The 16,601-nt window shown below is 34.0% G+C and overlaps 1 protein-coding gene and 1 pseudogene across 2 annotated transcripts in view; both read left to right on the forward strand.

Moving 5' to 3' along the window:
• The first annotated feature begins 3,974 nt into the window (after nucleotides 1-3,974).
• LOC110027537 lies at nucleotides 3,975-5,275 on the forward strand (annotated as a pseudogene).
• Nucleotides 5,276-14,857: 9,582 nt separating this feature from the next.
• The window catches only part of LOC110027540 (hemolysin A), a 30,215-nt gene continuing 28,471 nt past the window's right edge, over nucleotides 14,858-16,601 (forward strand). For both annotated transcript variants that reach the window (XM_020729015.1, XM_020729014.1), the window contains exon 1: nucleotides 14,858-15,003. In XM_020729015.1, coding sequence (XP_020584674.1) covers nucleotides 14,916-15,003 — 88 coding nt within the window. In that variant the 5' untranslated portion in view covers nucleotides 14,858-14,915. The remainder of the gene's footprint in view (nucleotides 15,004-16,601) is intronic.

Raw genomic sequence — 16,601 nt, forward strand, 5'->3', positions numbered from 1 at the left:
TATATATATATATATTATTTGTATATGTTGAAGATGGATAGCTTTAGAGATGAATTATGTCACATTTTATGCTACATTTTTCATTTGATTTTAGCCATTTAGTGTATGTGTTTTTCTATGTGTATTTTATGATTTAATGAAAAAAAAATATTTTTTTAATATTTAAGAATTAGCATTTATCTATATTGATACATATAATAACTATTTATTAGGATGAACAATCAAAACATTGGTGAAATTTATTATTAATCGTAATATAATGATATTAATTCTTCTTTGTTTACTTCATGTCATATGTATATTAATGAAAAAAGCCTCTATCTTAAGATGGGAGAAATTAGTTAAAGTTTATAATGTTCAAAGAATATACATGAAAAAAATGAACTACTCAGTCAATATTGTGAGAAGACTAAAACAACTAAATAATAGAAGAACAAGATAGCATAGATAATTGTAAAGCAACTCTGGCATACATCTGTGTGGTAGGGAGCAGATAAAGTTATTAATGATGCTCAAAGGATAACTAGAGTTTACTTACATTATATCTTTTATTATTTCAAAATTCTCTATGAAAATTTGACTGATTATTCAGATTTATATTTTATTAGTCTAATTCATCAACATTACTTATTTTGTTGAATTTTATCAAGTCATAATGATATGTTAAATATTTATTTAATCTTGACATTCACTTTTAACATTTTTACAAAGCACACATAATCTTAAAATTTATCACTAACTATTATTATTTTGAGACATCTATTCATTATTTTCTCTTCCACTCAATAATTTTGAGAAACATCTGTACAATGTTAAGCTAATTATGTTAGGGTTGTTCTACTAGGTCCATGATACAAGAAACAAAATCACAAACTAAGGCTTATTAGATCTTGCTTAGGGGTCTAATCATAGCGTGAAGACATAACAAATATTTGAAGTTAACAGTTACAAATTTCACTCGGCCTCCTGGTGTGAAGGAAAACAAAATTATAATTGTGGTGTTTGTGTTAGAGGAAACACGCTCACAAAAAATGAGATCAGCCATTACGACATACAAAATGAAGTATTTCAGTTACAATATCCGGTCTATGTTGACGCTATGTCTGCATGTTCAACTGTGAGTGGTTTGATCCCGTTCCTAATCGAGGAACTCAGACACTCGACACAAAGTTGAGATGAATAGAAGATCTGCAAAGCATGACCCATTTTTTCTGGCAAGTCAGGCTAGCCAAGTTTATTGTGTTTGATATCCTTGATAAATAATGGATAAACTTGATTAGGTTGTTGTATTAAAGAATAAACCACATAAATTTGTTGAGATGCAAAACACTATCAAACTTATTCACCAAGAGTCTTTTCTGTCTAACTTTTGTATTTATGTTCGCTCAATCAATTAGGAGTTACCCCTAGAGGATACCACGTGAATTCATGAAGAAGTCCCTATGGATATGGATGAAGTTGATGATGAGATTGACGTAGCAATTTTAAATTCATCAACATCTGGATCATCGAATGATATGGATTAAAAAATGATGCACATACTTAGATGATTATTTTTTGCACCTTTTTGCCTTTACTTTCGCTTCCAACACTATAGTTATCCTGCTTAATTTTCTTGATTTTATGTGTAAACACAACCTATTTCTCTTTTCTATTTTTACTTCTCTGGCTTATATTACATATTAATCCAACTTATTAATTCTAAATTATTTTTTCTGCTACAGATGGCAGGTTCTCAACCCTTCGAGAGACCATGTGTTTAGGGGACTTTTGGGAACATGAATTGGAGGCTGAAAAAGCCCGTCAATTCCATTGATAGATATGAGATGCAACTACTCTGGTGGCCCCTTCTGTTGCCCCTCCTCCCTCACCAGATCCATCGTAGGCACCACCTTCCACACCACCTTATTTTCACCCGTCATCCTCATCCGATGTGTGAGGCCTCTCGAATCCAACACTTAAGAAGGCTAACACCACCGACAGAGTCAATATTGAGCAGAAGGGTGACTCGTAAGTCAACTTTCTTTTTTACAGTATAATAATTTCAATTTTTCATTCAATTTTATAATGTACCCAATGGATCATTTGTCGGTTATACCCCTGCAGGCCTCACGTGATGTAGATCATGGAGATCTTCCAGAGCAGATATGATCAACCATAGCTCTCATGGAAGCAAATCTCGATTGTCATTCGGGATATGTATTTTAGAGAGTTCGAAGCATGATATTTAAAATTAAAATAGAAAGTTAATTTCTGACTTTTTTATATACTAATCAAACTTACAAACTTTCTATTTTGCTGAGGCCATTTTACTAGTCTTTGAAATATCACGACAAATCTGACAGATTTTTGAAGTTCGTGTCAAACATAAGCTCGGGGATATGTTCACAAAGGAGTGTAAGAAGGGGAAAGGCCCTCGCGGGTCACATGATTACATAAATCTGTAGGCTTTTAAAATTTGACATAATCTTACCAATTTTCGATAAAACTACCACAAAGTTGCACATCCTCAAATATTTTCGCGTGAGCACACAACAGTGGGTATCTGATCACCCTCATAATATCAATGTAAGTTTAAAAAATTTCATTCTTTTAATATGTCAATTAATGTATAATATGCCAAATAGCTTTTGAGATTTGTTATGCAGGAGAAGTAAGAGCAGCTCCGGAAGAAATAAAGGGAGATGGCCAGCCAGAACTCATCGTCTGTCAGGTGTGTTAGCCAGTCTACCACTTTTTAAGTTGATTATGAGTTGCAGACGCAGGCGAAGAAGAAGAAGGGAAGAGTGTATGACCTTAGAGCAAAGGGAATAATGTTTGAGGTCGAGCATTCCCGAGCAGCTGTAGATGGCCCTAGCTCATTACAGACTCAACATGAGGAGCTTGTTTGGCGTGTGACGATGATGAGTGTAGAGCTCCGACAGGTGCGTGAAGGCTAGCAACTCTTTGCAAATAGCCTAGCACGTATGACAGAGAGTTTTGATCTCTTGAGCAAGCGACACATGCATCCGGTCTAGGAGGAGGAGCAACGGGATGATGATGAGGATGAATATTAGATTTTTTTCTGTGTTTTATGATTTTTCCCCGGCATAGGGGTTAACTTTATGTTTTTTTATTTCTATATTATACAAACTTTCTCTGTCTTGTGTTGTGAATTCTGATCACTTTAATATGTTTATATTTAATCTAATTTGGTATCATTATGTGTATGTTGAAGATTTCTTTTATGTTAGATGACAAATAATTATCATATTATGTTGATTGTGTTTGTTATATGCACTTATGTGAAAATCTAATCATTTTGGTGTGTGTGTTTTTTTTTTTGACTCTTACAGGTTAGCAACTCATTAGCGTCGAAAAATTCCAACACTAAAATCTACGATCAATCAACAATACAAGTCATCGCTAAAACAACGCAAAAGTATTGAACATAGTCGATGTTGATTAGCATCGGCTATGATCGACGCTAATTTGCATCAGACCTGTTCAACGCTAATCAACATTTTTCTTGTTCGACGCTATCGCGCCATTACGCCATTTGTTCGACATTATTTTTTAGCGACTCTATTTTCAATGCTAAATATCAATGCAAAATAAATTAGCGGTGCCATTTTAAGATCAGGAAAGAACCGATGCAATTTCGATGCTAATATGAATTAGTTCCATAGTGTTACAAAATAAGTCAATGTCACATATGCATGCATGTATATATATATATATAATTATATTTCTCTCTCTCTCTCTCTCTCTCTCTCTATATATATATATATATATATATATAATTGAAATGACTTGTGTCTATCATGGTAATAAAAGTGCATGCATGCATTTAATGCACAGAGTTGGAGGAGAGGGAGAAATGGAAAGAAAAAAAAAACATTTTTTTTTTACCAAGTCATAATACTCATATGGATGGATAGAATTCTCCAATGGTTCAAATCAAACCATGCCACTTATTTACTATATTTGGCAAAATCACCTTCCCTCTCCTCTCTTCTCTCACATCACATCACATCACCAAACTCTCTCTCTCTCTCTCTCTCTCTCTCTCTCTCTCCCCCCTTTCCTTCTTATCTCACGCCTTCTTCCCTGCCTCTCACCGGAGAAGGAGAGACTGCTGAGATCTCCAACAATCGTGGAAGAGGCTCCCGACTTCTCGGATAAGTTCATAACCGCCGGTAATTCGTTCCCAGAATGAAGGAGAGCTGTGTGGATTGATGAGATTTGTTTCCCTCACCTTTTTTTTATGAGTTTTATTTTATTTTTTATTTTATTTTTCACCTTCCATTCTATAAATGGGATTTGAATCCCTTCAGTTCTGTTCTTCATGTCAGAAATTCAGTAAAATACATTCTTTAAAAATGTTCATCATTCATGTAATGCTACACTGAATTTAATTCAATCTTCCAATATCTAGATCCAGTTCTGTTCATTATCTTTAGATAGAACAGAGAATTTCTTGATTAATTATTCTATATCTTACTTAGTTTATTGGATCAGCTTTGTAACAATACATCTACTATGGAATCAATAGCACTGAAAACATTCAGCAATGTTCTCACCATCCCCACGCCGCCAACAATGGCTTCCGGCGGGCATACGGTAAGCTCCCCGTGCGCCGGCTGCAAGTTTCTCAGGCGAAAATGCCAGCCCGACTGTGTCTTCGCGCCCTACTTTCCGCCGGACCAGCCTACGAAATTTTCGAACGTGCACCGGGTCTTCGGCGCAAGCAATGTCACCAAGATCCTCAACGACCTCAAACCCTTCGAGCGAGAAGATGCCGTAAACTCGCTCGCTTATGAAGCCGAGATGCGCCTCCGCGACCCGGTCTACGGCTGCGCCGGCACATCATCTCGTTGCTCCAGCGCCAGCTCCGGGAGCTTCAGATCGATCTCTCCCGCGCCCGATCCGAACTAGTGAAATACCAGTCGGCGGCGGGTCGGGTGATCGGCGAAGTGGAGCAACTTCAACAACAAAGAATGATGATGATGAAAGGCTATGCAGCGGCGGCGGAGTTTGGCAACAATGGCGATTATGATGGTGGTTTGATGATGGCGATGGGGATGGCGATGGTCGCTGAAGAGGCCGAGCTCGATCGGAGGGGATGATCATCCGCATAACGCCACACTTGGGATGTTTTCTTAGAGGTAATATTGGTTGTATTTTGTTAGGGTTTTCTAGAGAGCTTATTTATAAACATGTGCTCTTTGTGTGATGGGAGATGAAGCTCCTAACCATGCATTAGGTTAAGATGAATTAATTGTGTGGCTATCTATTGCAATATTTTTCAATATCTTTGATTTGTGATTCTTAATTTATTCTAAGAAGAGGTTTAGGGTTGAGATTGACAATTTGGTAAAAAAAATGAATAGAGTGGGTATTGGATCTTAGGGCTTGGGAAGAAGAAGCCATGGCTTAGGTTATTAGGTTTAATCTTGTGAAAATACTATAACATATGTGAATATATATTAACATATTAATCATCTAAAATTCAATTTTAATGTTTTCAACATAGGTTGGGAGTGATATGTATGTAAAAATTGAAATTTAGAAGGTCGATATGTTAATACATTAGAGTATTGAGATATTAATTTTTTGAATTTGCATTCAGTAGTGCATCTGAAGCATTGCTATTTAAAAATCTAGCTGCCTCTTTCATTCATTTTTTTAAATTCTCGCTCAAATATAAAACTTAACGATAAAACCCCAGCACCTATTTTTCTTTCTTATCATCTTTTCAATAGTTTGATCGTGACATGCGAAAATATATCGGGTCAGCAGTTCATAAAGCCCATATTGGCGCTAGATTTTATAAATAACAACTTTCAAGGGTTATATATGCAATTATCCTTTATTTTTTATTAGAATGGTCTTAAGTAATGATCAAATTTTAATTTTTATGATATTTATGTTAATGATTATATATTACAAGATATATACCAATCAAGATGCATGCTTCTTAATTATATATCATAAAATGAAATTATCTTGTAACTTAAGCAAAAGAAAGTGTGTTGATTGCTCCCTAAGTTAAATTTTGTTAAATATAATCAAACAATTTCTAAATTGCGTGCAATCAAGTGCAAAGATTTGAATAGTCTATATAAGGGCTTAATTTGACTATGTATTTATTGAAAGATGATGTAAGACAATTATTTTATTTGTTTGTATATATGATCTACATGTGTATTTCAATACAAATTAGTTTCATATATATATATATATTAATTATGAATTGATTTATGTATTTATTACATTCATTTGGCTCCAACATAGCATAAATTTTTGTATCTTTGTTTTGTCATCATATATATTGCTGCTCATTAATTGCTGCTGCTTTCTTTCCTTCACAAATAAATGCAGCTTTTTTATCTGCAAGCATTGATCTCTTCATATATCTCCCATATAATATATTATTTTACAATTTAAACCATCTTAATTTCATAAGAAATTTTCAATATATATATATATATATATTGAAAGTACCAGTCATTGGTCAAGACCTATGGCTTGAGGTACAGAAGTTTGTAAAGTTTGACTGCCCTTTTCTCCCTACAAACAAGTAAGTTTCCAAAAAGATGAAAGTAGGAAGAGAGAGAGAGAGAGAGGAGAGAGAGAGAGATCTAGAGAGAGAATTAATTCATACAAAGTGTCATCGAGACACTTCAGGGCTAGAGGGATTTGTCCCTCTGCAGGCTCCAGAATTCATTAATTTGGACGCACAGAAGAGAGTGTCAGATTGTTTCTTGTCTGTTTAAGATATACAGCTTTTGCCATGATTGCTTCACCACCACCACTCTTGAAATATTTATTTGTCGATAAAAAAACGTTAATTTACATAAATACCACACAATTCTTCATTATGTATTTGCATATCTAGTACTTAAAAGTTTGATATTTATGTACTTATAACAAGTTGGGGTCATAAATCTTAGATCAAAATGTGTATTTCAGTTTCATAAAATTAATAAAGGTGGTAATTTTGATGTGCGGTTAAAGTATTTGAGTGTTAGGCGTATAAATATGAAAGTTTAGTGGCTAGATATGTAAATACATAAGAATTTTGTATGTGTGTGAAAATGTATGTTTATGTAAAGTTCATGTAGATACAAAAGATAATGGACAACATTCGTGTTGGTAATGTGGAGACCTGGTCCACCGCATTTTAAGTAGTTTCTTAATTAAGAATCTCACTTAACGCTTACCTATATTCCCATCTACTGCTCATCTACCATACCCACTTACTGCTAAACTACCTCCAACATATCGCTTTCATAATTTCTATAAATAGCCTCTTATGACTTGTCATAAGCAAAACCACAAGTCAAGCCAAGCTAAGCAAGACCAAACCAAGTCCTCTAAGAGAGTAAGGGAGGAAGAGAGAGAAGAAAATATAAATTTTCTTGTAAACGACGAGGTGCTCGATGGTGTAATTCCTCGAATAAATAAAATCTTCTGTAGCTCCGTGGACGCAGGCAAATTTGCCGAACCACGTAAATTTATTGTCGTCGTTTTTCACAGCAATTCGATTTTTTTTTTTTTTTACAAAAAATAACGGTAAAGTATAAGAATGTAAAACTTTAAATAATAAATTTCTAGTTAGAAGTAGAGGTATTAAGCATTAGGAAAAAGCTGAAGTCATAAGTCAAATACATTCTAAGATGAAAATAAGCTGAAATATCAAGAGCTTAGTGTAATTTTTCGGCAATTTTGGTTTGGTGCATTTATATGAATATCACTCAATTCTTATGTATTTACATACAAAAATCTTTTTTTAATGTATTCATTTCACATTTAAAAAAAAAAATTTCAAAGTGAAAATAAATCTTTTGATGCATAAATGTTAGATACGACTCATATATCATAAATGAATAGTGCTAAATCAGGAGAGGAGCAGAGCAGATGATTCTGTCCAAATCAGGGGAGCTTTCTTATGTTGGTTGTGGGTGTGGTACAAGGGTAATTTGGTAATTACATATTGTACCAAATGTTTCATTTTTTATGTACTTTCTAGAGTTATAAATTAGACTTGTATTTAACGTTAAGGATTATCTTTGAATGTTCTATTCTGTAACCTTTTTTCTGAATAGTGAAAGAAACTCGCCGCTCTGTTCCTGAGGACGTAGGCATTTTTGTCGAACCTCGTTAAATCTCTGTGTTCTTCTGGATTTGTGTCGATTTCTATTTTTTTTCGCCCTAATTTCTCAACAATAAATAAGATGACATACATGTAAAAATTGAAATTCAATTGTTAAGAATTGAGTGGTATGCATTGAAATAATGTATTTTTGAGTCGTCTGCAGTGTTTTGGCAATTGATATAATATATAATAAAATTTAGGAGGATTTACGTACATACCATCAATTCCTAAGTATTTACATATCTAACACCTGAAGTTCAATTTTTACATGCACACGGCATAGCCTGTGCATGAAAAGGTATTTTTCACTTTTTTAACGTAAAAAAAATGGCATTTTTACGTGCTAGGATAGTTTTGGGTGGTATAAATGTAAAAATTATAATTTACATTTAGAATTGAGTGGTATGTATGTAAATTGTCCTAAAATTCAATGTCATAAAACCTGATTTATTTTAATATTACTATATAATATCTTTCAATTTTGAAGGCTGCATCAATGATTTTAGAGAAGATTTACATAAATACCATTCTGTTCTTAAGCATTTACACACCCTACATGAAAAAGATGCATTTTATGTTTTAAGTTTAATATAATGACATTGTTGAGGTGATATAAGAAATTTGGGTGGTATAAATGTAAAACAAAGGTTAGGTCCGTAAATACGTATATCAGAAATTTTGCCCGCATGGGGAAATTAAAAGTATAAGCGGCTAACCGCTCTAAAATACTATAAAGCTATGTCTGCAAGGTAAAAGTGTAAAGAGTATTTCAGTGTCTTCTTCATTTAATAGATCCATCAACAACAGCAACACAGAGAGAGAGAGAGAGAGAGGATTCATGAGCTCTTTCTTCCTCATAACAGATACGTAGTCAAAATTATTTTATATAAATAAATATTAAAATTAAAGCCGTATAATGTGTGTGTGTGTGGGCGCGCGCGTCAAGTTACCCAGTCAGTTAGTTGATATTTTTGGTATAAGACCCCTCAGATCAGGGTTCAGATCTCCTCTGATACCGTTGCACTTTAAAGAGATCGTACTTGAATTGTTAGACATATATATATATATACATATATATTTATATATGTATGTATGTGGTATGTATATATATATATATACATATATATTTATATATGTATGTATGTGGTATGTATGCAACTGTCCCGAGTGTTAATAGATTAATACTATTTGGTAAAGTTATTCATTTAAAACACATTAATTTATATATATAGTCCACATATAGCTAGCTTCATGTTCACGTAAGATATTACCAGATGAAGAAGCAATTATAGAGCAAAATTACTCCAGCCAATCAGCAGCCGTGTTAAATTAGAATCAATTATATATAATAGAAGTTGTTGGATGGATCCTTTTAGGACATCGGGTCCCGTATTGTTTGTGAGTTCATACAACCCGACAGAGTGGATAAAATGATATGATGAGAAGAGGGGGGCAGGAAAGGCGCAGGATTCCTTGAAAAAAAGTCCGGCTATGTCTTGATGAAAAGATCGCGACATGTATGCCAGGTGACCAATAAATCAAGATGGGGTATCTGTTCATCCTTAACATTAGTATTGACTTTTGTTTATGATAGTTTTGAGGATTGCCAAATAGGCAAACTAGGCTAGTGAGTCTGATTCGTTAGTTCGTCAAACTAAACATACATACTAGTTTGGCGAGCCAGTTCCCCATACATATGTTTAACATATGTAATATTTTCTCCTCTTGATGATCACCATATCGTATTGATATTTTTAGATAGTGCTCTAGGTAATTTAACACACCCTCTCGATTTCTCGCTTATTGATAAGCTCTCAGGTGAGAGATATCCTCTACAAGTAATCAAATGAACTTTTCAAATGTATTTTATTTGGGAAATTGTCTCTTTGTAATCCAAAAAATGTTACTTAAGCTTCAAATTAAGGGTAAGGAAATATTTAAATGAGAAAAGGATTGTTAATAAGGACAATTAAAAAGTTATTTACCAATGATTTATTATTAGAATACCTAATTACTCCTATGTGAATAGCTTTTCTTCACCCTAGAATCAACATATATGATAAATATTAGTTTTTTAACTCTAGCTTCATTGTTTGGCAAACATATGTATGGAGATACCCTTATTGCAACTCTTTCTTGCCTCTCCATTGCTACATAAATCTCACATATTAATATACCCACAAAACATTGAAATCACATATACATGTCTTCTACCACTCGAAGACTGAAACAACATGTAATAAAACCATAACACTACTGTAAGAGAAGAAATCCATAGAAATTAAGAGAAAAAATCCGATTGAAGAAAACATGTTTCACAGATACTTCAATAAAACAAACCCACAGAGAAACAAGTTCAACGAGGCGGAATCCCTTGGAATCAGAGTAATGGAAATGAATGAATGCATAGAAAAATCAGCAGAGGAGTGTCAAATCAACTTGAAAATTCTCACTTCAATATCAAAATTCATGATAAAATCACAACCCATATTTTTCATTTTTATCAAATTCTCAATGATTTAATTGTGACGTGAGCAAATACACTGTTTCAATAGTATAAAAATATCACATTGTTGCTAAATTTTATAAATAATAATGTTTCAGGCGCCATTATCCCAAAAATAAAAATTACTAAAAACTGTCCCAATTAAAGCTTTAATTATACACTTCACCTTTTCTATATTGCAAAATGGTTCCCATCTCTTCTCTTCTTCTTCTTTTTCTTAATCAAAACCACAGAAATAGAAAACAAAAATTATATAATTACCTTTAATCTTCCTCCATCTTCAGACTGAAACTATTCACAGTAACCTCTGCAGGGCAAACAACCAACTAGCCGTTGTCTTCTAAATTCAAAATTCTTCTCGCCATGAGACCTGTTTCGGCCGCCGGAGAACTCTTGAACGGATTTATGACTTCTGAGCTTCCATCTCTTCTTCAACGGCCCTCCATTCTTCTCCGGCGATCGCCGGAGAAAGCCACCATGGCCGCCACCGAACTGATGCTCTGAATCTTCAAACGTGGTTACTGAGACAGAGGAAAGAGGTCTGTAATGGCGGCGAGTCAACTTTCTTTTTATTGCAGTGTAGATTAAGGGGATCAGTCCCTCCATTTTTCTGCTTTTGTTTCTGAAAGATTGGGAGGGAAGGAAGTTATGGAGGAGGTGAAGGTCATTGGTCATTTTTTATAAGATATTAGAAGATAAGTTGAAAGGGTCAATATATTTGTAAGACTATTTTTGCATATTCATTTAATTTGAGATTGATGTATATTTTATTATGATTTTATTGTGAAGAATTATATATATATATATATATATATATATATATATAACAAAGATGAATGACATGTGACTGTCCGCCTCATATGTGCTAATTCAAGCCAAATAGAATTAAATTCAGGCCGAAGGGACTTACGCCGAAACTGCCAACCAACTGGCCACCAAATTGTATATAATATTCAAAATAATCTTACTCACAAATTCTTGAAGAAGGCTTCCTACTCTTATGGCATTTACATGCATATTACACATTCTTTTATGTATTTACATATCTAATACTTAAAATTTTCATATTTACATGCACAACACTAAAGACTTTACTGTCACATAAAAAATATCAATTTTTATTTGCTTTTAAAAGTGAAATACAACTTTTCACGCATAAATTTATGTCACCAGAACGTTATAAATGCAAATATAAAAGTTTAGGCGTTAGATATGTAATTACATAAATGTTGTGTGGTTTGCATGTAAATTTTTCTATACTAGGATTATAAAACTAAGTTCCACTTGCAAAGTAAACTTTTATGTGGAATGAGTTTTGGCACCATACCAAATATATTTAAAGATAAAATCATATGGCTATATATTTCATGTTGACTAGTAGTGTCAATTTGGCAGTTTATGAAAAATAATCATGTGGTTTACATGAAGCATATAACACCAAATGTCAAAGAGTTTTTAAAATTTGGAAGTCTTCTTGCAAGTTATTGTAGACATTTAGCATTATGTCAAGATAATGTAGATTAGCCAAATCCTACATGATTTAATAAGTCCCAAGATTTTGAGCGCATATTTACAACATTATCCTTATGATCAGTTTGAATAGGTCAAGGAAAAAGAAACAACAACAATGATAATAAGGATTTATCCCACTAAGTAGGGTAGGTTATATGAATCATTTTTTCTCCCTTATGTTCTATTGAGTATCATATTTTTATTTAATTTTGATAAATTAAGGTCATTCTTTATACAACATGCTCTGAACTTTTTAGGTCTACCTCAATCTTTATTAACATAGATTGATTCTAAAACATGTGTTCTCATAACCAGATCATCGGATGGCCGATGTTTAAAGTGACCAAACCGTCTAAGACGACTCTATCTAGTCTTCTCTGTTACTGGGGCTACACCAACCCTTTCACATATATTTGTTTCTCATTTTGTCTTTAAGTGTAAGGTCACTCATCCACCTTTGCACTCCTTTCTCAGTAGCACTTAACTTAGGGTGCGTTTATTTGAGCTTTTAAAATCACATTTTCAACCTAACCGCATTTTAGGGTGTTTGAATCGAGCTTTTAACTAGACCGATCCTGAATTAAGGTTTGAGATTATTGTACATTCGCGAACGTAGAAGGGTTGGCACATTTCGTCATTCGTGAATAAATGACTATGATACTACCCCTTCTCTTGCCTCTTCACCAATCACAAACACTTGTTTTTAGCTGCATTTTCATTATGTTCTTTTTGAGGTTTGAGGATAAATTCGCGGTGGTGGAGTAACAAATTATTAGCTTAGCCTTGTACGAGAATTCAACACACACACAAAGATGAAAGAGAAACAAACAGTGACGACTCAAAAATTTTTTACTCGAAAAACCCATAAAGAGAAAAACCACGGAGCTTGACCCAGTTGTGAAAATTCATTATTGATTTATGATTATAGAAATCGCTTGTCTCATAGACGAGAAATAATAACTATATTTTTCAGATTACAACGTCAATTGACGACGTCTGGTTGGTGGTGATCGATGGTGGTTAGCGATGGTTGAAGACAGTTGACAGATGTGAACGAAGGTCGGTGGTGTTCAAAAAGAGTGGCAGTGGTTGACAACGGTAGGCTGTGGTCGACGATAGTAAGCGGAGGTCGACGACTGTTGCCGGTTGTCGATTGTGGTTGGCAAGAGTTGATTGCTGTCGGTGATGTTCGAAGATGGTCGGTGGTTGTTGAAGAAGGTCAACAAGGGTCAACAAGGGTCGGTGGCGGTCAGTGGTGGTCGATAACGGTCGGCGGTGATGCTGAGCTGTAGCTCCTCCTCAAGGCCTCAGGCTCTCTCTCTAAGCTTAAGCTCCCCCCTCATGAGAGGGGTAATGTTCTATTTATAATGTTCTTGGTGCAATTAATGCAGGATATGAACCATTTTTATTGGATTGTTTGGAGAGCTTCTCTCAATCAAATAGTGTTTAATGGACATTTGGATGCCTTAATGATGTTGAAATTGAGTGATATTGGGTTCATTTGATTCGTCTTGTGGAGGCGCTCGATTTAACTATAAACTTGCCAGATTTGACTTCTCTCTGTTCTTCAAAATGTGTATGGAAATCTTCCAAGAATGGTTTAACGACTTGATCTGGGCTTGATTTGACTTAGATTGGACTAATCATTAGGCCCAACTCGTCTAACCGGTCAGTTTAACTATAAGATTGCTAAAATCAGAGCTCTGGACGAGTTTTTATCAAAATTTAAACGTTTATTGCTCAAAATATATTATCAATAACCGTGTTATGTTTCAAGATTTGTGTCAGATGATGATAAATTGCTGGTGGCGTATCACTACCGCATATCACCTGCTTTCCAAATGGGGTTTTGAAGCTTTCACCGAGAGGTAGCCCGAATCAGAGAAGAAAAAAAATATATTAGCAAAGTCGTGTGAAATATTTAATTTTGAAACGTGAAGTTTTATAAGGGTTAAATTTGTAGTTGGATGCACAATTCCTTCTATTTTAGGATTTATCTTCTAGATCATATGACAGGCTTGAAACATTAAAACACATGTAATTTTTGTTGTACAAACATGAGAGGCTTATGATCCCAATAAATTATTTCCATCGTCTTTTTCTTCAAATTCTTCATTATTCTATTGAAAGAGTAATGGTGTTTTTGGATCTGTTACAATATTAGTTGATTCATTTCCTCCTTTTTCTTAAGATTTTATTTCTTTTCTCGTATTATTTTGTGCTATCTTGTTTTTGGTTTTTTTAATATATGAACATAAAAGTTATAGCAGTTAAATATGTTAATATGTAAGAATTGAGTGAAATTGTTATCAGATCATGAAAATATTCTGTTTGTTAGCAGATTATAAATAATCAACAGCTGTGTCAAACAGTCCCTAAATCTTCCTAACAAAATACATTTATTATTTTGTTAAATTAAAGTTGATTTGATATATAGAAATTATAACAATTACATTGGATAGTTACATACAAACCCCCTGAAATCTTGATATTTACAAATTAACGACTTAGGTGATTTTTATTGAACTACAAAATAGATGTTTTTATGCACGTCACAATCAAACTATTGAGAATTTAGAACTATGGGTTGAGTGGGAATTTGAAAAATGGATGAAAGAGAGGGTTTGATTTGTAAATAGCAAATTTTGGCCGATCATGTAATTGTAATTACCAAATTACCTTAAATTAGGGCAATTTGTCTTCGTCCTTCTGACTCCAGAGTGCGCGAAGGGGGGAGTTCGCCGGGCGGGAAGAAAGATGGCTCTCCAGCTGCAGAGCTTTCGCTCAGCTGTAACCTCTTTCTACTTCGCTTCTTCAAGCTTCGGCTTTGCCCAAAGATACCGGCGTCAGTTTCTTCTCTTTTTTTACCGTTTACATGATTCCTGTGCCTTATCTTCTCTCCTTTTTGAATTTGTATTTTACCTAGAGAATGCTGATTCGAATGCGATGTTTGTATGGACGAAGAATAGGGATGCAGGATGATGAACGGGGATTCTGGAGGGCCGATTAGTTTAGAAAGTGGGAGATTGGGATGGAGGAAGCGGACAACTATAGGGCGAGAAACTAATCAGTTTTTTCATTGTCCCAATGAATTCCAGATGGAGAGTATTGAAGGCTGCACGGGGATGAATTTGGCTACCTATTGATCATAATATAAATCGCTCTTTTTTAACTAGTGGCCCATTTAGCGCATTTGCAAATCTGTACCCATCCCTTCTAATCCGATATTGTCCTTGAGGTAGAGAAACCCAGTCAAGAATCCCATAGAGTGTCTTTAGGATAAGAAATGTTGGTGGTGCATTAAAACGAGCGGAGGTGGCCAACCATCTTACCACAATTCTTCAAACCGATCCTACTTATGCGCTGAACTTAAAAGGAGATTGCCAATTGTCGAGGTTTGCTAAAACATTTTACTATAAATAATATTATAATCGAAGATAAATTCAAAGAGAAACCTTTTTGTTTTCATACTTATGATGCTCAAAGAAATAGTAAAAATATATTTAAAATAAAGTATATAGTATTCTACTATTTGGTGAAGATGGTTTTGTGAATTGAATTTAAACACATATGCACAAATTAATTTAATACAATAAAGTCAATTTCAATAAGTCAAATTTCTTTTCAAATCAAAATTAAGAAAAATTGACAATAAGAACAAACATAAATTTAACATAAAAAACTTATAGAAAATCAATAAGTATGCAAGACTTACTGAATCCCAAAATCAGCTTATTATATATGTGCTCATATACTATAGGAGCAGTGTCACACTACGCTTGAATGCTCTGAGATAGTTCTAGTATTACGTAAGATAGTGAGAAGCATAATTAAGGTACTTGATGGAATTGATAAATGCCATGAACAAATTTTGAAGGATTGATTTGAGGGTAATGGGGATCTAACGAGGACATGAATATTATTATGGATAGTGGGAAGATAATACATCATTTGCGATGGAAAAAAGGTGGATTTGGATTTAGCTTTAATGATAACCAACTTTCGACTTGGGCAGAGATGGAGATGGAGCGTAGCTCCCAATCTCAACAAGGCTCAACGTGAGCACCAATTGATGCAAACCCATTTCTTGGATCAGCAAGATATGAGGAGGGAAGATGAAAGACATTTTGAGAAAATCGGCTTCCCCGAAAAGAAAAAGTTTAACAAGGGTGAAAGGAGAATCATAGAGCATGAAAATAGCTCATTTCCATACCCAAAATGCACCCAAATAGAGTATTTAAAGAGTTACAAGGACCATCTAGCTACACATTTAATTCTAACATTACTGAATCTGCCTACTGCAAATAGTAGAACTAACATTAAGTAATAATTCATATAACTCATTTACAAATCTCTACCGACTCTAACTATTGCAAAGTAGAACTAACATTAAATACTAACTCATATAACCCATTTAAAAATCCCTATCAAATGCATTTTTTT

This window comes from Phalaenopsis equestris, unplaced genomic scaffold (genome assembly GCF_001263595.1).
Source record: "Phalaenopsis equestris unplaced genomic scaffold, ASM126359v1 Scaffold000428, whole genome shotgun sequence".
In the NCBI taxonomy this organism is placed as follows: Eukaryota; Viridiplantae; Streptophyta; class Magnoliopsida; order Asparagales; family Orchidaceae; genus Phalaenopsis; species Phalaenopsis equestris.